General features: G+C 31.6%; 3 protein-coding genes across 3 annotated transcripts in view; 1 reads left to right on the plus strand and 2 right to left on the minus strand.

The window, feature by feature from the left end:
• Nucleotides 1–5,726: 5,726 nt before the first annotated feature.
• LOC114326251 (uncharacterized) lies at nt 5,727–13,049 on the minus strand. The gene is made up of 2 exons (XM_028274565.2): nt 12,598–13,049; nt 5,727–6,773 (listed from the first exon to the last, which is right to left on the minus strand). The coding sequence occupies exons 1-2, from the start codon at nt 12,984–12,986 to the stop codon at nt 6,020–6,022; spliced, it is 1,143 nt and encodes a 380-aa protein (XP_028130366.1). The 5' UTR covers nt 12,987–13,049; the 3' UTR covers nt 5,727–6,019.
• Nucleotides 13,050–13,211: 162 nt separating this feature from the next.
• Nucleotides 13,212–22,281, minus strand: part of LOC114326293 (melatonin receptor type 1A) — an 84,908-nt gene continuing 75,838 nt past the window's right edge. Inside the window, exon 7 of the mRNA XM_050646164.1 lies at nt 13,212–13,581. Coding sequence (XP_050502121.1) covers nt 13,270–13,581 — 312 coding nt within the window. The 3' untranslated portion in view covers nt 13,212–13,269. The remainder of the gene's footprint in view (nt 13,582–22,281) is intronic.
• LOC114326261 (structural maintenance of chromosomes protein 5) overlaps nt 17,870–22,281 on the plus strand; it is a 40,805-nt gene continuing 36,393 nt past the window's right edge. Inside the window, exon 1 of the mRNA XM_050646162.1 lies at nt 17,870–18,189. The gene's annotated coding sequence lies outside the window, so the exon portion shown is untranslated. The remainder of the gene's footprint in view (nt 18,190–22,281) is intronic.

A 22,281-nucleotide genomic window follows, 5' to 3' on the forward strand; every position in this document is an offset into this window, starting at 1 on the left:
AAATGCTGTCTGGTTTTCTGGTAATTATTTGTTTCTTGTCCTGTCTACGGTCGCCAAAATGTTTTGTATTTATTTATACAAAGTATTATTTCTGCTTCTGATGGTTAATGCTGGTAAAAAACTGATATGCTGAATTAAAAACTGAATTTTATTTGTACACTGCTACAATATGATATAACCTTACGACATGATGATTATGATTGACATTGTCATGCGCGCTGTCACCAGCTGACATGGAACGAGCAATTATTTGCCATACACTTGTGTATTCTGCAACAACCTTGGACATCCTTCTTAAAGCGGCTCGCTGGCCTGCTCTATCCTAGATCTAAAGTAAACAATTTGATTAACTTACTCAAGTTTAATATTATTTACATTTACTTTTTGTATATTGACTAAATGAGTTCTATTTTATTTGAAGATACTGGAGAAAAATGTCCAGAAGGAACTGAAAATGGATACGGATAAACCAAAGCAAGTAAAACAAACAATGATGCAAATGTAGGTAAATCTCGAGGTTGAAGTCAAGTTAAAAAAAAGAACGAAATTGGTGACTAATTGAGCTAAACAAAATTGAAGAAAAGGAAAAATGAGAAATAAACAAAGACAGAAACAAAAAAAAAATACGAAAAATCTATATAAATCATGATGTGAATAACAAAAAGGTAAACGTGAGTAAGGATAAGAGGCCTATGAGGAATAACAAAATGAGACAGAAGTAAAAAATCGACCAAGGTAAACTGTCTAGCAGTGCAAGTGTGATCATGGAATAAGAAAGAAGGCAAATGAACCAGAAAACTGATGAATCATGTCCAAGACTAACATAAATGATTTAATTTTCTTGAAAACGTTAAAGCTGTTGTAATTATTATCTAGTTCTTCAATTTCATTGCACTTTTCGTTCATTTACCTTTACTTTCTTAATTTTGTATCTAATGCTTTGTGAATTTTCGTGTACTCTACATCATATTCTTGTGTTTATGTTTCCTACTTTCATCCATCTGTCAGAATCTCCTGAGTCATCCATTTTTTTGGTAATCATAAAGTCTCAATTGTTTACTATTGTTTAATTTTTGACCATTACATAATGTGGATCTGCTATATATGTTTTCTTTTCTCTTTCTTTGTGATCATGAAAGTGAAATCTTTTTTTCTCATAGTGTGTCAATTTAGTATTTGTACACATTTTATACAAATACCAACATAGTGTAGGGGGTTTCCTTTTAAAAACAATAACACAAATAAATATTTATTCTTGATAATACATACATAAAAAATAAGAGATCTTAACAAAAATTGAAAACTTAACAATACCATCAGAAATAATAATTTTGTTTTACACAAACGAAAACTTTTGGTCAATCAAATAAAAACATTTTTCATATTCACCTACATTCTACATGAAGATGTTCTTTCCAAGTTAGCTTTTTACGTCTCAATTAAAAATTGTATCAAACAGTGTTATATAAAGATTTACTAAATTTTAACGTTAAGACAGTTTAAAGTATACTAACTGATCAAAAAGATAAAAAAAGTCTCATTATTAAAGATAATAAAAATATAAAATAAAATAGGAACTCTCACAAATAATAAATAAAGTCTTTCTCTAAATTATCAACTAAGGCAGACTGGATAGGTTTGACATGAGCTTAGACCATAATCAGGGCTGCTTTATCCATTAGGCAATATAGGCAGTTGCCTAGGGCGGCGAATTATGAGAGGGCGGCAAAAATACTGTACAACAAATATTTGTATATAAAAATTAAAATCGAATAACATTTAAGTACATCGTACATCCATCAATTGAATATAAGTGGGCATTCATTTCTAGAAAACAAATTGCATTTTCTTAACACTATTCATTCAAAAAGAACAGAAGTCGTAAATTTAGGGATTATTGGGCCGTCGTCGGCAGCACAGCAAAGGCGGCGGGCGTACTGATCTATAATTTTTTTTTAAACTGAATCCTTTTGGGTTATTTGTGGTTGAAAATTTGCCATTTTCATTGAAAAATGTCGCCTTTTCGGACGGTTTTTTTACGAATACTTAAAAATTATGCATCTAACGAAAAAACTATATAAAACATTTTGTAGCTTATGAAAAATCAAAGAGATTCGTTCCTTCATAAGTCTTCTAGTGATAACATAAAAAGAGGTATGGTAGGTGAAATGAATTTTTTTTGTGCCTGCTCAAATGGGTGTGTTCAACTTAATAACAGAGAAATGGTCGATTCTAAGGGTATAATATTATCAATATCTTTTGTAATTACTGCCTGAAAAAACGACCGCACTGTTAAATTTCGATTACATTCAAACTAATGGGAGATATGGTGCAACAATAAAGGATGACTAATTTATTTTAAGATAAAATGCGAAGTATGTATATTTTAACCCCTCATCCACCAGATTTAAATGCATCGTTTTGCTTCTACAATACCTTTTACTATAGTGTTATTTCTATGTTCAACAAGTTGGACGGGTTTAAAATGTATGGATTCTGAAAAGAAAATAGGATCAAATTATAGACAGCATTTTTAATTTTTTTTTAAATCTTCATTTTTCTCTATGTAACTCGAAAATGATAATGAGATACAGTAATGAAAGAAAAATAAAATTGTTATCTAAAAGAAAACCTACATTTTTGAAAGGTATTTTTTTACGTATCTCTTATCACTTTCGAATTACATGGAGAAAAAGAAGATTTTTAAGAAAATTTAAAAATACCCAAAATATTTTGATCTTATTCTTTTCAAAAACCATTTATTTTAAACCCGTCCAACTTTTTGAATATAGAAATAACACTATAGTAGAAGGTATTCTAGAAGAAAAACGATGCATTTAAATTCTGGTGGATGAGGGGTTAAATATACTTCTCATTTTTCCTTAAAATACATTAGTCATTAGTTTTTTTCACCATATCTCGCTTAGTTTGAATGTAACCGACATTTATTTAACAGTTCTCGTTTTAAAGGTCTTTTCAAGCACTACAAAAGGGATTCGTAGCATTATACCCCTATAAAATCGACAATTTCTCTGTTATTTTAAGTTGAATACACCGATTTGAGCATGCACCAAAAAAATTTTTTTTCACCTACCATCATCTCTTTTATTATTAAAACTAGAAGATTTATGAAAAAATGAATTTCTCTGATTTTTCATAAACTACAAAAATGTTTTATTATATAGTTTTTTTCATTAGATGCACAATTTTTATGGTATTCCCAAAAAAGCAGTCTCCGAAAAGTGTCATTTTTCAATGAAAATGGCAAATTTTTAATGGCAGTTATTGCTTAGAATTAGGTTCTCATGCCACTTCCGCTATTAGTTTGATAAAAAAATTCCACCTCCGACAACGGGTGGGAACCACCCCTAAGTTAAAAGCGTCATAGGATATAGCGTAGACTTTGTTTCTTGAGCTATTCCCTACTTACAGTGAAAATATCAAGTAAATTGATGCAGTAGGATGGAAGTCGGAGCCAAATACCCTTACTGACTGCACTAATAGATACCTACATCATTCATACAAGAATGAATTCACTTAAAGGTTCATTTGGATACCACAATAAAATCACCAATCACCAATAATTGACATATCTAAATATTTAAAGAAGAGTGGATTGAAAGATATTTTCCCTAATTTTGATATTGCTTTGCGCATTTATTTGTGCCTCCCAGTTGCCAACCAACGTGTCCGCTGAAAGGTAATTTTCGAAAATGTCAAGAATTTAAAATAGTCATGTAGATAATTTCCGATCAAGTATGACGCAAGAACGTTTTAACAATTTTTCGATTTTGTCCATAGAAAGTGACGTAACAAAGGCGATAAATTATGATGACATTATAGATGATTTTTCCAAAGAAAAATCAAGAAAGAAATCTGATGTGATCGAACTCGAATGCCAATTTTTATGTATTCTTATTTAAATAAAAAAATCTGCTTGCAATTTTATTTTGGCAAAAATGGTACATGCTTGAAGGGCGGCTACTAAAGAATTGCCTAGGGCGTCAATTGACCTAAACGCGGCCCTGACCATAATAAAATCATAATGTATATAGAATACCGTGACTAACTTTGATTTGGCAAAAGTCCCACTTTACAATAATTAAAATTTTATTTGATTGGACTAAATTACCTCGTGGGGATTCCCAACTCACCTATTCCTCAAATTGTGTAAATTATTCAACTAAACGTGTTTTTTAAAACTGGTTGAATAGTTCGGTAACATACCGGCCAGCGGTATGCAACCAGCAACATCAATTAAGAGATATAATTTTGAAAATAGTAGCGCCAAAAACTGTTGGTATAAAAACAGAACTATGTAAAGGGTGTTTAGTAAAGAATGGGCCATAGCTTAACGTTAGATTCCTGAGATTAAAATAGGTCGATTTAAACTAACTTACCTTAGTACGAAAGTTGATAATAACCTAAATACAGGGTGTCAAAGTTAAACTTTTATTTTATTTATTTTTGAATATTTCCTGACAGGCATGGGACAACAACACGAAATTTGGTAAGTGATGCTGCCACTGTACACCCTACAAAATTATGTTAAACAAACGTTTCTGGCTACTACCAGAGGCGTACGACGGGGGAATGTGAATGGTTGACCCTTCCCAAATTCTACGCCACTGGCGGAATTGCTAAGTGCAATTTTTTGATTTTCCAATACTTTCTATGTAAATGACATACTCTTCATTCATACTCGTTTTCGAGATATTTGAAGGTAAAAACGAAGGAGCATAATACATTAATCAAAATAAGTGTGCCTTTTCATTTTTTACTTCAAATATCTCGAAAACTAATGACTTTATCTTTGCGAATGACGATTATATTATTTGCATAGAAAGTATTGGAGAATCTAAAAATTATGCTAAAATAGCAGCTTCATCAGTGGCGTAGAATTTGGGAAGGGTCAACCATTCACTTCCCCCTGTCGTACGCCTCTGGTAGTAGCCAGAAACGATTATTTAACATAATTTATTAGGGTGTACAGTGCCTATACCGGCTGCCAAGTATGATACGGATATGTCAAATTATTTTAAAGTATTCTTTTTTTTTAATAATTTATTCTTTATTTAAAACTTTAATAACTATGTGTGCCCGGTACTATAAAACTATTTGACATATATACTGTATACCGTACTAAATTGTGTTAAATAATCGTTTCTGGTTAATACCAGAGGCATACGACAGGGGGAAGTGAATGGTTGACCCTTCCCAAATTCTACGCCAATGATGAAACTGCTATTTTAGCATAATTTTTAGATTTTCGAAAACTTTCTACGTAAATAATATACTCTTCATTCGTAACGATAAAGTCATTAGTTTTCGAGATATTTGAAGTTAAAAATGAAAAGGCACACTTATTTTGATTAAAGTATTATGCTCCTTCGTTTTTAGCTTCAAATATCTCGAAAACTAATGGCTTTATCGTTACGAATGAAGGGTATGTTATTTACATAGAAAGTATTGAAGAATCAAAAAATTGCACTAAAATAGAAATTCTGCCAGTGGCGTAGAATTTGGGAAGGGTCAACCATACACGTTCCCCCGTCGTACGCCTCTGGTAGTAGCCAGAAACGTTTGTTTAACAGAATTTAGTAGGGTGTACAATACCAGCATCACTTACCAAATTTCGTGTTATTTTCCCATGCCTGTCAGGAAATATTCAAAAATAAATAAAATAAAAGATTAACTTTGACACCCTGTATTTCGGTTATTATCAACTTTTGTACTAAGGTAAGTTAGCTTAAATCGACCTATTTTAACCTCAGGAATCTAGGAAGCTATGACCCATTCTTTACCAAACACCCTGTATATCAATAATAAATATCTTATACGTATTTCAATGGTTCCTCATGTTTGTTTTACTCTACATCACAGAGGAATTGTCGATAAATATTAAAAAAGATTGTCAAGATCATAAAACAGTTTATGAATTTTCATAAATGCAATAACATGAAAAATTAAATTATTTGTCTCAAACCTCCCCAGCCAGCCTTAAACAACCCTTAATATTCTAATAGCTATGAAAAATCTGTAAGTGTTGTTCATACTCGTTGACCGAAACTTCTTTGTAACAAAAATCACAGATCGTTTTCATAATTTTGTAGTTGCAATAATAAAAATCAGGCCTATCTTTAAGATAGCACAAAATACTATTAATACTCGTGTTATAGTTGGTATTTACAAAACTGTACTGTAACGTTTTATAATCTTCTTCCATATCTATAACGTCCTCATAAAGCCTGTCTTCCATGTGACATTCGAAATGCTTAAATAACAGTTCTTTGAATGGAAATTCAGCGCTGCATACGTGGCAAGCGAAAATTCTTATTTTGTGCAGTTGCATATGCTGCTTGAACGTGAACTCATCTGGAAACCAAGTATTGCATAACCTACAAAATGGTTCGTGTATGTACATGTGCTCCGACAACTCTTGTTGGGTTTTATAGCCACTTCCGCATTTCAAGCAAAAGAGTTTGGTGTCCTCGGGTGGTACGAAGGAGTTCTTGCTCGTGTCTGAACAGGACTCTGTATCTGACGTCAGAAGTCTTAACTCGCTTTTTGGGTACTGTCTCGAATCGAAACAGTTTGCTTCAAATGCAGCAATTGGTTTACTGGGCAATGAAGGTTCTTTAACTTTTGTTATGTTGATTTCGATGTTTTGTTTCTTCTTTTTGGATACTTTTTTCCTTTTAATTTTCTTCTTGCAAGCATTTTCCTTTTTATTTTTTCTTTTCAACGCCCTCGGAAGTTTGGCTTCGTTCAGACTAAAAATTGACGTAAAGACAAACATTAATTACCGAAATAATTGCTAACTATAATCAAAGAATCAATGAGTTTCTTTTCCTGTCTTTGACAAGAAACTCATGGATCAGAGAATAAAACAAAGGTGAACGACGTATCAAAACAGGTTGCAAAACTTAAATGGAACTTCGCCGGCCACAATCTGCGGCAAAAAGATGAAAGATGGAATAAGCGGATTCTACACTGGCGACCATGGGAACAGAAAAGAAAAAAAGGAAAAACACAGATGAGATGGACGAACGACTTTAAGAGAACGGCATGAAATGACTGGATGCAGCCAGGCAACCAAGTGACGTCATATAACGTCGAGGAAACGTCAGTTATGGTTGAATATATACACGTGTTTGAACATTACGTCATTATAGACGTCTTTTGTAGGTTATTTTAAATACGTAAGAATTAATGACGTTAAAAAACGTTTTCATGTCAGACAGCCTCAGTCTGACGTCACAAAATTGGAAGGAGATTAAAGCTTGTTTGTATTGGCTCCAAACAATTTCGTTTATAACGTTGTTCATAAGAAATTTCTCATTTATTGTTTACGTGGTTTGTGTCTTGTGTGATAAAATAAGACTTTTCATTTAGATATTTAGTTGAAGAAACGTGTTAATTACCTAAGAAATTTTTATTCGTTTTTGCTGTGAGTTAGTTTAATGCAGTAATTCTTCTTGTCAACTGTTTGAGGTTATGTTTCTTTGTTTTTGAGATATATTTTCTGTTAATGAACTAATTATGTGTTATCGAGTTTAATTAAATTAATTTTTAGCCTACATTTTCATGTTACCTATTTTTTATATTATTTTGAAACATCTGAAAGAGGTCACTTTTTGAAAGTATTAAAGATGTGATTTTACCGACGGCGACGTGTACAAGCCGTCATCTTTTTGACGTTTGAAAATCGTCACAATCTCGACGTAAAAAAAACGTAGGTACGATGACGTTTTAAAATCGTCACAATTATGACGTCAAATCGATGAGACAAATACACGTGATATTCAACATCAGTACTACGTCAGAAAACACGTCAATTGGTCATTTTTATGACGTGTTATCTACGTTATAAAAACGTCGTTTGGTTGCCTGAGATCGCTCAGAATAGTGACCATAATGGAGATTAACAGAGAAGGCGTATGCCCAGGAATGGGCGTTTAAGGCTGATTACATAGATAGATTAGAATCAAAGAATAGGTACGTATGTAGGTACATTTATGTATAATATTATTATGTATGATAGATAGGTTAGAATCAAAGAATAGGTAATTAGAACATTATGTTAAGTGGAAAATATCGACAGAACTTTGGGCAGCTGTACTTTGTTATGAAAACTGATAGGGCTCTAGGAGCAAGCGACATAGTAACGAAAATGGTAAAATACTGAGGTGACCAGAGAACATTTAAGGAAACTTATATAAGAAATAAAAAAAGAAGGCCTGCGAACTACAGAGGATTGTGGGACTTTTAGTAGACTCTTTTACAAGATAATAAAGAACCAATTTGTGAAGACCAAAATGGTTTTAGATTCTGGGGGTTCTGTGTTGATAATCTTCTTATTATACAACAATAAGTCGTAGAAAAGCAACATTTGCTATGAGAAGAAACGCACATCGCCTTTATAGACTTAGAAAAGGCATAATGATAATGTACAGCTGCGGTCACTGAATACTTTACACCTTCATTTTTAAATTGTAATGCCTACTGTAAAATCGCAGTGTCGTATGGATTTACTACATGTCAAATGCTTCTCAAAATTTTGCGCGTATTGAAAAATATAATAAAAAGTTATTAAACGCGTCCAAGATGCCTAGAATGCATTTGAATGAGAATGGATAAGTGCAGAAGTTCCGGGAGTTGGTTTTTATACAAAACTTCATATTTCTGCTCTTAAGGACGTAGGCGCATAATTTCGGGACATTGCTTTTTAAATGCATTCATTTTTTTTTTTCGAAACCTGAAAAAACTAATAAATATGTTGTTCTGAAGCTATTTTCTTGTGGCATTTTTATAATCAAGTATATTCAAATGGGAAATAAGCCACAATTTTACCTAAAAATGATTTTATTAACGTTTCGACGCCCAAGTCGGGTGTCGTTGTCAAAATACAAAATAATACCATTATTATTTTGTATTTTGACAACGACACCCGACTTGGGCGTCGAAACGTTAATAAAATCATTTTTAGGTAAAATTGTGGCTTATTTCCCATTTGAATATACTTGACTAATAAATATTTTTGAAAAATTTAAACATTATTATCGAGGGCCGAAAGTCCCTTAGAATAAACAAAAAGTTTGTTTTGAATGAGATATTTGAAATTAGAACTCACACTAAATTTTCTCTATATTTTCACCCCTGTAACTTATTAAAATAAATATTACAGAAGTTTTCAGGAACTTTCGGCTCTCTGTAATAATGTAATCTATAATTCTGTGTTAAAAATATTTCAAAAATACTTATTAATTTTCTGAGGATTCGAAAAAAATTAATGCATTTAAAAAGCATTGGCCTTAAATTTTGCGCCTACGCTCTTAATTTATGTGAACAAATTTCACTCTTTTTAAGCTTTTTTATATATTCTGGCAACAAGGGGTAGTTTTCACCTTTAAAAAATAAAATAAGCGCCCGTCGGCACAACATAGATTATTAAATAGAGGGTAAAGTGAACTGAATCCCAAATTTTTAATTAAATTAATCCATTCTGTAAAAATTACGAGGTTTTGTCCTATTTTAGGCTTCGTTTCTTGGACTATTAAATAAATGTCAAATAATTATTTTGAGTAGTACTCTGGGCTAATTAGCAAAATTCATGGCAAAGTTATTTACCAGCAATTTTATTGCTGGAATCGAATTATAAGATCCTATATATTAATAATATAGTTATGCAAAGTCCGCAGATAGTATGCCACTTTTTTTATAAACAAAATGGCGCCGACAAATCGTATTTTTTCAATTATTTCTGTATAACTCCGAAGATTTTAACTTAACAACAAAAACGCCCAAACAAAAATTCACCGCAATTAAATTATGCATAGAGATATGTTTTTCACGATTTGCTCCGACGAAAATTTTCCTCGGAAAATGCGGGTTTTCCTAACAAATTTTCAAATAAAGTTTTAGGTAAGTAATTATTAATCAATAATTAAATAACTTAGTGACATCAAAGCTTTCTTGGTATAGATTGTAATTCCAGAAGCCGGTGAAAATTAAACGAATATTTTAGCAACAATTCAATTGTTAATAAACAATTTACGATCGCAATAATAACCAAAATACTCATGATACATTGATCAAACTTATAAAGATTATAAAGATGAGATGCTTATTTAATATTTTATCGACAAAATATAAATGTTTCTTTTTTTTTGCATAATCTTTAAATTTTGAAAAAAAATAGTTATAATACGCTGGTCTAATTAGTAAAGTACAAAGAAAGGTTATTTACCAGCAATTTTATTGCTGGAATCGAATTATAAGATCCTATATATTATTAATATAGGTATGCAAAGTCCGTAGATAGTGTGCTACTTTTTTTATAAACAAAATGGCGCCGACAAATCGTATTTTTTCAATTATTGCTCTATAACTCCGAAGATTTTAACTTTTTACCAAAAACACTCAAATAAAAATTCACCCCAATTTAATTCTACATAGAAGCATGTTTTTTCCGATTTGCTCCGACGAAAATTTTCCTCGGAAAATGTGGGTTTTCCCAACAAAATCTCGAATTTTCAAATAAACTTTTTAGGCCAATAATTATTTATCAATAATTATATAGCTTGGTGAAATAAAAGCTTTCTTGGTATTGATTATAAATTTAGAAGCCGGTGAAAATGAAACGAATATTTTAGCAACAGTTCAATTGTTAATTAAAAATTTACAGTCGCAATAACAACCAAAATAATCATGAGACATTGATCAAACTTAGAAAGATTATAAAGGTGTGATGCCTATTTAATATTTTGTCGACAAAATATAAATTTTTCATTTTTTGCATAATCTTTCAATGTTTAAAAAATTGTTATAAAAAAATTAACATTTCTCAGAAATTGTTTATTATATTCTAATTTTATAAAATACTTAAAATGCGTATTTCATAGGTCTTGAAAATGAATGCTTTAAAAATGTTTTCCAACCATTTGCAAAAAAGTTATGAAACAGCAAAGTAAATATACGAAATATCCGTTGTTTATAATTTGTTTTAATTGTTTCAAAGCTTAAAGGTGAGTCTATGGTACAATCTAATTACTCACAAAGAATGTCAAAAATTAGTGCAATGGTTATATTTTAATCAAAGATTAAAAATACTTTTTTTTGTAATTTTTAGCGCAAAAGTAGGCCTGATACAGAGTCGGAGCTAAAATGTTCACTCGAAACGACTGACACGCAGCATATATTATTTATAAAAGTGTACGTCTCGCGCGGCCGGTCGTCGCTCCGAGTGAAAATTTCAGCTACAGTGCTGTATTATTCTACTTTCGCGCGTGTAAATTACAAAAAAATATATTTATAATCTTTAATTAAAATATAACCATTAAATTGATAATCGATATTTTTTTGTAAATAATTAGCTTGTACATTATACTCACTTCTACGCTTTGAAAGAATTAAAAAAATATATAAACACCGTAGTAATCGTATGTTTATTTTGCTGTTTCATAACTTTTTTGTAAATGGTTGCACAAAAGGTTTAAAGCATTCATTTTCAAGATATTTGAAATGCGCATTTTAGCTATTTTTTAAAATTACAATATAATAAAAACTTTCTGAGAAACGTTAATTTGTTTATAACTATTTTTTTAAACATTTAAAGATTATGCAAAAAAATAAAAAATTTATATTTTGTCGACAAAATGTTAAAAAAGCATCTCATGTTTATAAGATTTCAAAGTTTGATCAGTGAATCATAATTAAGTATTTTAGTTATTATTGCGACCGTAAATTAGTAATTAACAATTGAATTGTTGCTAAAATATTCGTTTAATTTGCATCAGCTTCTGGAACTATAGTCTAAACCAAGAAGGCTTTTAAGTCACCAAATTATTTAAATATTGGTAGATAATTACTTATCTAAAACTTTATTTGAAAATTAAAGATTTTGTTGGGAAAACCCGCATTTTCCGAGGAAAATTTTCATCGGAGCAGATCGGGAAAACCACGTCTCTGTGCAGAATTTAATCACGGTGAATTTTTATTTGGGAGTTTTTGTTGTAAAATTAAAATCTTCGGAGTTATAGAGCAATAATTGAAAAAAACACGATTTTCGGGCGCCATTTTATTTATAGAAAAAGTAGCACACTATATGAGGACTTTGCATACCTATATTATTAATATATAGGATCTTATAATTCGATTCCAGCAATAAAATTGCTGGTAAATAACTTTTCCCAAAAATGGTCTATTCTCCGATAATCAGCCCAGACTATGGGTAAAGTTTCGACACAATTCTAAGAGAATAGATGATGTACATATATTCTTGCAGAGGTAAAAAAAATGTACAAAACTTGGATAAACAGCTTCTAGATCTAATATATCTACGTAGAGAGAATGGTTGAAGAATGAATGACCATCAAAAAAAATACTAAAATGAAACTGCATGGAACGCAAAAAAGAAAAAAAAACAGACGAAGTTGGCGAAAGTGGTATCGGTAAAGAGATACAATAAAGGAATTTTAAGGAAGACTATTTTATCCAGCTGCATCAGAGTAAATGGAATTTAAAATTTTCAAACAGAATCTCTAAAGTAAATGACAATAGTTAATAATAGTAAAATACAAAAGAAAAACAACTTACCTTCCTATTTCTTTCAGTGTGAGACAGCATATATCCTTATTTTGATTACCATCGTCTTCAAATGACAATTTAATGCTATGTTTGTTATCCCCAATTCGTATAATCTCTTCATCCCCGCAAAATATGCGTATGTTTTCACTGAGTACCACAGGTTCCGTCGGCAAATCTTCAATATTCAATTTTGTAAATTTTTGGCAACACTTTTTAGTACGCTTCTTCTGTATGTTGTGTACATTCTTTTTGCGGTGTTTTTTTAGTACCGATGGTAGCAAAATATTTTCTTCTATGAATTTCTTAATAATCTCAACTTTCCTGTGAGATTTAAAATAATGTTCATACAATTTTTTCAATTTACTAAACCTAAAGAGGCAAATCAGACAACGTACCATTTTGTTATTTTATAAAATAAAAAGTTAACACTTGTTGATAAATTTAAACTGGTTTTAAAAATGAAATTTTGACACGGAACAAATCTAAAATCGTGAATTTCATTGCCAACTGTCATTGTTCTGTCAAATAAAATATTTCTTTGGAAATTGGACAGCAGTTGCAAAAAGTTTTATGGTTTTATAAGTTTTATGGAAAAAAGGCATAAGTTTTATGGAAAAAAGGCATTTTGTAGAATAAAAATGTATTAAATAAAATGCTCATTTTATAATATATAGATATAATTTATAACTGAGTGTTGATGGTTTTGATTGGTGTTGGTGGCTCCTCTAGTTCTTCCTTAATTTGGGGCTTATATTTTCGTTTAAAAATAATGAAAATTTTATATTTTTTATTGGCTTCCTCGCTGCTTTTAGTCCTTTTCGCAGATTTTGCTGTCCTCATACATGGTCCACAAAAAATCTTCGCTATTTTGGTTGATTTGAATTCTCTTAAAAACTTCTCATTGGTAACTCCGTAGATAAGTGGATTGATCGCCGAATTTACAAAAATTAGATATTTTGATACGCACCATAGGATGTAGTAGGATTGATCTAACTAAAACAAAATAATATACCAATGTAAAGCTCCCGGACCGAACCATAGCCGGTGAGAGAAATCCTCTCTGCATAAAGTTTAGATGTATGCATGATACTATAAATAACAAGATAGGATCTTCCCGTAGCGCAAATACATCCGAGTTCGCGCATCGCATGACGTAACTGGAGACCGGAATTTGAATTATTATTGTTAGATTGTAGTAAAGGCTTTATCGTCGCCCCCGTTAGGTAACATATTCGGATCCGATTTTGTTGCACAAACTCACTTAAAAAGAGTTCCTTATAGCAAATACACAGAGTGACGAGAGGTGCCGCAGTCGAAAAATTGTTTAAGCAATTTTTTAAACAAATTCAAAAAATCAATTTTTTCACTTCATATAATTTTTTTAGATTCTTTGGGTCATTATGAGCCAAAAAGGTCTCCTGTAATTTTTCTCTAAAAGTGACTGTTGTTGAGTTACACTAGATTTAAAATTTGTAAAACGCGAAAATGGCCATTTTCAAGGCTTAACTCGGTTAAAAATTATTATTATGAAAGTCAAAAAGTGACTGAATCAAAGTTGAAAGCCCCCCCCCCCCTACAGGATCCTGAAGAAATTTTGTCATTATTTTATTACTGAGCTATTATTTTTAATTGTTAACCATGCAAGGTGCAAGTGAGTTGCACCATTAGACGGCCGCGGCCGGAATGGTGCATCTCTTTTGCACTCACTACTATTGACGGCCGCCTATATGCAGTTAGCGCTTATTGTTAATAATTAATAAAAAAATATGAAAAAAAAATTTTTAAGAAACGCTTTTCTTTAGTTACGAGTGACTAAAATTAAAAATATTATAAAAAAATCAACTAAAAGGCAAAAATTAAAGTAAATTAAAAAAATCTAACACATCCGTCAAAGAAAAGCATGGCGCGTGTTTATCGAATAAACGATTTTCGCCCCACGCTTTTCTTTACCGAATGTGTTAGATTTTTTTAATTTATTTTTATTTTTTGCCTTTTAGTTGATTTTTTTTATAATATTTTTAATTTTAGTCATAAAGAAAGGCGTTTCTTAAAAAAAAATTTTTTCATATTTTTTTATTTTTTACTTTTTAGTCTTACACTTTTCAAACATTAAAATATATCGTCATGTTTATTAAAATATGTATAAAACATAATGATGTACTAACATGAAAAGTAGTCGGAATCGGCAAAAAATTTGAAACTTTATTGTTTATTAATGAAGCATAACGTTAAAAATTAACGTAAAAAGTGAAATTATGTATAGTTCATATCATTAGCTACAATCCGTAAAAGTTTCAAGTTTCTACATTGTAAAAAACAAGAGAATTTAAGCGTTTTCCATTAAAATCGTTTTTTTTTTATTTAAACAATTAATAAACATGAAAAAATTTTTTTCATGGACTATTCGTGTATTGTTCCCGCGAATGCGTATGTCTGCAAATTTTCATTCATTTGCATTGAAGAAAAGGCAGTCAAATTAACGTCTAAAGATTTGACGCAAACTATTGAACTAAATAAATAAAAGCGTTTAAAAATAACAGCTTAGTAATAAAATAATATCAAACATTTCTTCAGAATCTTGTACGGTGAACTCTAAACTTTGATTTGGTCACTTTCTAACTTTCGTAGTAATAATTTTTAACTGAGTTGAAAAGCCTTGTTGTTGAGTAGCCTTGAAAATGGCTATTTTCGCGTTTTTCAAATATTAAATCGCCTATAACTGGACAAAAATAAATTATAAAGAAAAATCACAAGAGACCTTTTTTGCTTATAATGACCCGAAAAATCTAAAAATATTGAATGAATTGAAAAAATTAATATTTTTAATTTGTTAAAAAAATTGTTTAAAAAATTTTCTGACCGCGGCACCTCTCGGCACCCTGTGGATTTGTTATAAGGAACTCTTTTTTAATAAGTTTGTGCAAAAAAATCGAATCGGAATAATTTATTTAACGGGGTTGACCATACAGCCTGGAGTATACAACCGCGAGCAATTCAAACTAATCGGAAATCATTCGGACATTACGAACTTGGGTCTCCAGTTACGTCACGACTCCCTTCTCTTCGAGATGCGCAATATGTTATCTTGTTATTTATAGTAATCTTGTTATTTATAGTATCATTGATGTATGTGCTAACAACTAGAGTGTGTATCACCGGCCATGATTCGTTCCGGGAGCTGTAGTCTGTAGTTAGGTCATAGTTCCATACTCCGTTTACTAAACCTATTGCCAACTAATTAAATTTCTCCTCCTTCTTTAAAGGTTGTAGCCAATATTAATTGTAACTATGTTTGGCATAGTATAAATACCGTTGCACGTCATCATCTATGTCAGAGGTCTAAGTTGACATTGTTGCCAAATTACAAGAAATTCCTGAATCAAATATATCGCACAATTATTGGAGAAGTGGATTCCTACATACAACAAACAAATTAATTTTCAGTAGTAATAACCCAAGGACATTGATAATTGTTCGAAAAAATTTTATAACAGATTTCGAAAGCTTGTTGCTTGGAAACAGACCGACGCCGTAGGCGGAGGTCTGTTGCCTGTAAGCAACAAGCTTGAGAAAGTTGTTAAAAAATTTTTGAGCATTTATCAATGTTCGAGGGTTATTCGGATAGAAAATTTTTTGCTGGTTATGAAAAAAAAATACAGAGCAGAAACAATTTATTTAAATGTGCAATTAACAAAGGAACAATTAGAAAAATTTAATGAAGATCCAGACATGTTACATGTTACATTAACAAGCTCGCGCTTGTTGAAATACAACGCTTTTGAATGGGTCAATAATAACTTTCATTTCCTTATAATACTTTTCTTGTAAAAGTTTACTTGTTAGGTTCCACATGGTTTTGACAGTAGCTTCTTTAAACTCTGTACCATCTTTTCTTCTCATGTTCACAGCCCAATCCTTTAAAATCGACGCCAATTCTTCCACCGTCCGATTTCCATCTAATTCATATTTTCTATCATTGCAAAAGTCCATAAACGCTTTCCATACAAATTTTTTACTGTAAACAGTATTCTTTGGTATATTTGATTCGATAATTTCATTAATATTCTCATCAGTATTACAACCAAATCGTGACATTTTGAAATATTGAATATTTGAAATGTCAAAATCGAAATGAAACGAAATGTAGGTATCCATAGCTACATGATTGAGTGAAAACAGCCCATGGGATCTGTTTTCAGTATAATGTTGGTTTTATTGGTTGTATTCAATCAGATGACCACGAATTAATTGATTTCAGTGGATTTCTAATTGAGCAAAAAATTTTCAATGCAAATAAATAAAATCAAGAAACTATAAAACAATATACACGCACAGCCACAAAATTCCGCCACCCAAAATTTTTGATCAAGTTTGACAATCTATAGGTAACTTTATTATTTGTAGTCCGATTTTCAAGATTCTTGCATCAGTTTGTAGATACATGTATTGATGTCATTTGTTATTATTCCGGTAACAAAAAATTTTTGCATAGGTGGCATGATACTGGGCTGAATGGAAGCGTTGTTTTTTCTCCTAACTTTAAAAAATTCTTTGGAAAAATTGGAGGGCTGATTTTGTTTCATACTCATTTTGTATTATCCTGGAGGTATCACTAAGGTCACAGAATAAATAACCATATAGGGTTTTGTTTTTTGAATTATCCGAATATCTCTTTTCATGTAAGAGTTGTAAATAAAAACACTGCTTTGAAGGTTTATTTAATTAAAAATATCAAACGCACTAAAATTAACACAATAATTCAACAGGTATGTCCGTCTCTTGCAGCAAGCACTGCTCGCAATCTGTTTATTATCGAATAAAGGCGTGTTATCCTTGCCTGGGGAATAGCCAGATATTCCTCTACCAGGGCCATAACTGTACCAAATTTTCTGGAGGCCTAGGATGACGGCGAATAGTTTTTTTTAATTCATTCCATAAATGCTTAATAGAATTGAGATCTGGGCTGCATACAGACCATTCTAATCTTATCAATCTAACCTCTATTTTAAGAGTCAATCAGTGTTTATATTTACAAAAAATGGTACAGCTCTTACAAGAAAAGAGATATTCGGATAAGTCAAAAATCAAAATTTTAGTGATGCCTCCGGAATAATATGACAGGACTATGAAACAAAATCAGCCATTCCTTTTTTCCACAGAATGTTTTAAAGTTAGGAGAAAATACAACGATTCTATTCACCCCTGTATAATGCGATGCAAGCAAAAAATTTTTGTTACCGAAATAACACGAAACGATACTAATCTCCGTCTACCGAACAGACGGAGTAATCACGTGAATAAATCACAATATTTCTTCAAAATACCTTAACTTACGCCCTTGTACACAATACAGATAACACCAGTACCGAATACCTTGTTATTGGTATTGTGTACAAGGGCGTGATTTAAGGTATTTTGAAGATATATTGTGATTTATTCACGTCATTACTCCGCCTGGTAGACGGAGATTAATACATGTACCTATGCATGTACTATGTACCTACAAACTGGTGCAAGAATCTTGAAAATCAGAGCACAAAATAGTAAAGTTATAAATTGTCAAACTTAATTAAAAATTTTGTGTGGCGGAATTTTGTGCCGGTGAGTGTTTAAAATATTTAATATAGTAAAATAAGTAAAAAAACTTAAACTAATTTGAAGTGTCAAAACAATATACATATTTAAGAGTAAATAATAAAAGCAAATCTGATGTGTCAACACCGCAACTGTCAAATAAAGGTTATCTACCAATAGGGCTTTTCATTCACAGTCATTTGTTTCGAGCTTCTGTCATGTGTCACTAAATATTAATATATCTACGTCACACGTTATTGGTATATCCAATGATACAAACCAAAGACGTATGACGTAGATATATTAATATTATGTGACACATGACAGAAGCTCGAAATAAATGACAATCGATGAAAAGCCCTATTATGCCAAAATGTCACCTTTGTTCGATTACAGTTTGTTAAGGCGATCGGTACATATTTCGCAAATATTTTACGGGTATCCCTACTTTTTCTGTCTTTACACGGCAAATTACGTGTAGTAAAATTCATACTGGTATGGATATATAAACATTACTAGAATGTCATTCTACTTATTGAAAATATCAATAATTTAAACAGATGGCTTTTGAATGTTCTTGGATATCTGTTATTTTTATATTTGAAAATTATTAATTCAGTTAATAAATGTGATAATTTTTTCACTAACTATGTATTCAGTGATTGTAATAATTTATATGTACAACAAAACTAATACTCAATCGAGAAAAGAGGAAAAGTGTTTAAGTGATTTTTTAATAATATATTGTAACTATGGAACGCTTACAATTTTGAACAGCTTTAACAACAAAATACTTGGATCACAGAATATATTATTCTGATGGATTCTCTGCTTGGATCTTCCACAAATAATACACAATAAATAACTTTTTATTAAGTTCACGTCTTAAATCAATTAATCAATATATCTACACTATATATCAATATTATTTAATCAACAACTCAAAATATTCCCGATGCCATGTCAAATATTTAAAATTGTCACTGATTGTCACTGTCTGACTGACAGTATGCTGACAATATTCTATTTGACTGAGTGCGTTGTATGACAAAGATAAATTTGGGAATATTACCACGGACATTGTGTTCATTTTTTTCAAATCCTGAAAAAACTAATCAATATTTTTTAAAAATTTAAACGGGAAATGAAAGATTATATTATTACCTAGGGCCGAAAGTCCTTTAGAATAAATAAAAAGTTTATTTTGAATGAGATATTTTAAATTAAATATCACACTAAATTTTCTCTTAGTTCACCCCTGTAACTTATTAAAATAAATATTATAGAAGTTCTCAGGGACTTTCGGCCCTCGCCAATAACGTAATCTTTCATTCTGCGTTTAAATTTTTCAAAAATACTTATTAGTTTTCTCAGGATTCGAAAAAAATGAATCCCCATTTGAATAGCATTGCAGCCGAAAATACGTACCCATCCTCTTAAAGTGTGATCCGGACAAATGTGTTTCATAAAAACACTTATTTCTACGTATTTCTTTAAGATCACATTAATAGAAATCTTCAAATATTATTTCTACGCGTATATTATAAAATATGTCTAGTGGCTTCAATTTCAGTGTACTTGGCTAAGAGGTTCTAAGAACGAACAGACCTACATGACTTAAATTTTTTTTTCTCTGATTCTGGCCTTGTTTAACTAGAACCTTTAGCCACGCAATTGTATAACTTATCACTAACTCAGGCGTAATGTGTAGTGTGTGTTTTGAGTAAGTGTCTTGTTACTTTGCAAAGTCGACGTCATTGTCTTTGCAAAGAGACGCTAATTGTATCCGAACGTCTGCGGTCCCTCCGGTGAGTACCGATCCCACAAGGACAGAAACTATTTTCATTTATTAATTTATAATAAATGAAAAATTTCCTGACCCTGGTGAGATTCGAACACATGACTTAAATATTTTGTGATGGTATCATGTGACGTCACTTGCCATGACGCGGATGACGTGCATCGGGATTTATACTGTGCGAACCATAAGTAAAAAGTTTTCACAAAGGTTTAAATGTTTATTTTTGAAATACGTTTGGTGTTTATAGCTTATTATTTCTTAGAACGGTTATTCCAACGCAAAAAACGGTCATACAGTAACTGTCGTGCCTATTATTCAATTAAATCTCCAAAACTTTTGCGTAATTTTTATTTTTACAATTTTTATTATCAAACATTTGGATTTGTTTATTTAAACCCAGTACAAGTTAATGTTAACCAACAAGGGACAAGTATTGATACATTATCATTGTTATCATGCAATATAATAACTGATAAATCAAATATAGAAATTGCATTTTTTTATAATTTCCGTTAGATATCGGGTACCTATCCATACTATGCAGTATTTATCTTACATGAATCATTCATTTCGATCTCGATAATTTGTGGTTTTACCAAGTAATTTTACAACCTTGTCTTTTATGGTAGGAGAGCCCAAGAGGGGATTTTGCGCGTTAATCGAGCGTGTCAGAAAATTTCATGGGGAGAAACCTTGTACCCTGTAAATGTACCCCTATAATATATGGACTCTTAAAGCAGCTTTACATCAAGGCTATGCAAGTCTCATGCTATGCAAGTCCGTCTTGCATGGCATATCTCTTGCCTACCCTAACCTTTTTACATCGGAGCTATTTCTGTGCAATTTTAGATACCACTTTCATTGTTGCCAATAGAAGAAATATATCAAAATATTAACTTTAGATATTTCACTTAAAAACTTCAGTCCATAATTAAATATATTCAAATATAAACCACAAATTATTACATCCAATAAATACCATTTAAACTTACACAATAAGGTTAAGTTTTTTTCTAAACTATAAATTTTGTCATATTGGCAACATGAATTTTGACAGGACTTGCATCAAAATAGCATGAAAAATAGAACACGTTTTAATTTTTCGTCTAGCACAGGAATTGCATGAAAATAGCGCGTGGGCATGCGCAGTAGCGTGATCTGTCTTGCATGGCTCTTGCCTAGCATGAAAATAGCATAATGTAAAACTGTCTTTAATAGGGGAAGTCCGTAAACAAATCCATCTTTAGAAAAACTAGAAATTGTGAGATTAAGACAAGGTACGTTAAGTACATGAAGAACAGTGTATATTTTAAAAATTTCAAAAATCTGACGATTTGGGCGGGGTGTAAGGAAATAGGCAGGTCACAAAGTTTCACAAAAAAAGCGAATATTTCGCGAAATGAACATCAGATCGAAAAACTGAAAAATACGTGTTCAATATTGTTGAAAAATCTATCGAATGAAACCAAACATGACCCCCATGGAGGTGGGGTGAGGGGTTACTTTAAAATATTTTTTTCGAATTACGAGAAAAAAATGGAAACACTGAAACACTTAATAGGGCTTTTCATCGATTGTCATTTGTTTCGAGCTTCTGTCATGTGTCACATAATATTAATATATCTACGTCATACTTCTTTGGTTTGTATCAATATCAATAACGTATGACGTAGATATATTAATATTATGTGACACATGACAGAAGCTCGAAACAAATGACTGTGAATGAAAAGCCCTATTAGTGAAAATATAAGTAGTGTAACTTTAAACCTAATAACATGATGGCTCGAGGCTCGCGGCTCGTGGCAGTTACACCTACGAAGATTTCAAACTTGTTGGATCGACGGCGGACTAAAGCCCGATTCTCATTAGACGTGCAAGAAACCGGAGCGGCACCGGCAAGACACATGCTCTGCAAAGATTGTTTCGAAAAGAACGTCGCATGCAAAGCCCGTCGCTTGCCGGTGCTTGGCACGCATAGTGTGAATTACATTCCGTGAAGTGCATATGAAACGAAGAAATCAGGAGAAGAACAAAGGTGACTGACGTCATCGAGAGGATAGCCAGGTTGAAGTGGAGATGGGCAGGACACGTAGCCAGAATGACAGATGGGCGATGGACGAAGAGGTTATTGGAATGGAGGCCAAGAGAAGACAAGAGAAGCGTCGGTCGACCACCTACAAGATGGACTGACGACTTAAGAAAGGTAAATAAAAACTGGATGAGGGCGGCGCAGGATAGATGGGGTTGGAAACGAGGGGAGGAGGCCTATGTTCAGCAGTGGACTTTTGAGGCTGGATGATGATGATGAAGTGCAT

Source organism: Diabrotica virgifera, chromosome 3 (genome assembly GCF_917563875.1).
Source record: "Diabrotica virgifera virgifera chromosome 3, PGI_DIABVI_V3a".
NCBI lineage: Eukaryota > Metazoa > Arthropoda > Insecta > Coleoptera > Chrysomelidae > Diabrotica > Diabrotica virgifera.

Excerpts from the sequence above, each read along its gene's own strand:
- LOC114326251 (XM_028274565.2), bottom strand. The coding sequence starts at position 12,986 with ATGGTACGTTGTCTGATTTGCCTCTTTAGGTTTAGTAAATTGAAAAAA. Across the intron at positions 6,774-12,597 it reads ACACTGAAAGAAATAGGAAG|TCTGAACGAAGCCAAACTTC; the intron begins GTAAGTTGTTTT and ends GTCAATTTTTAG.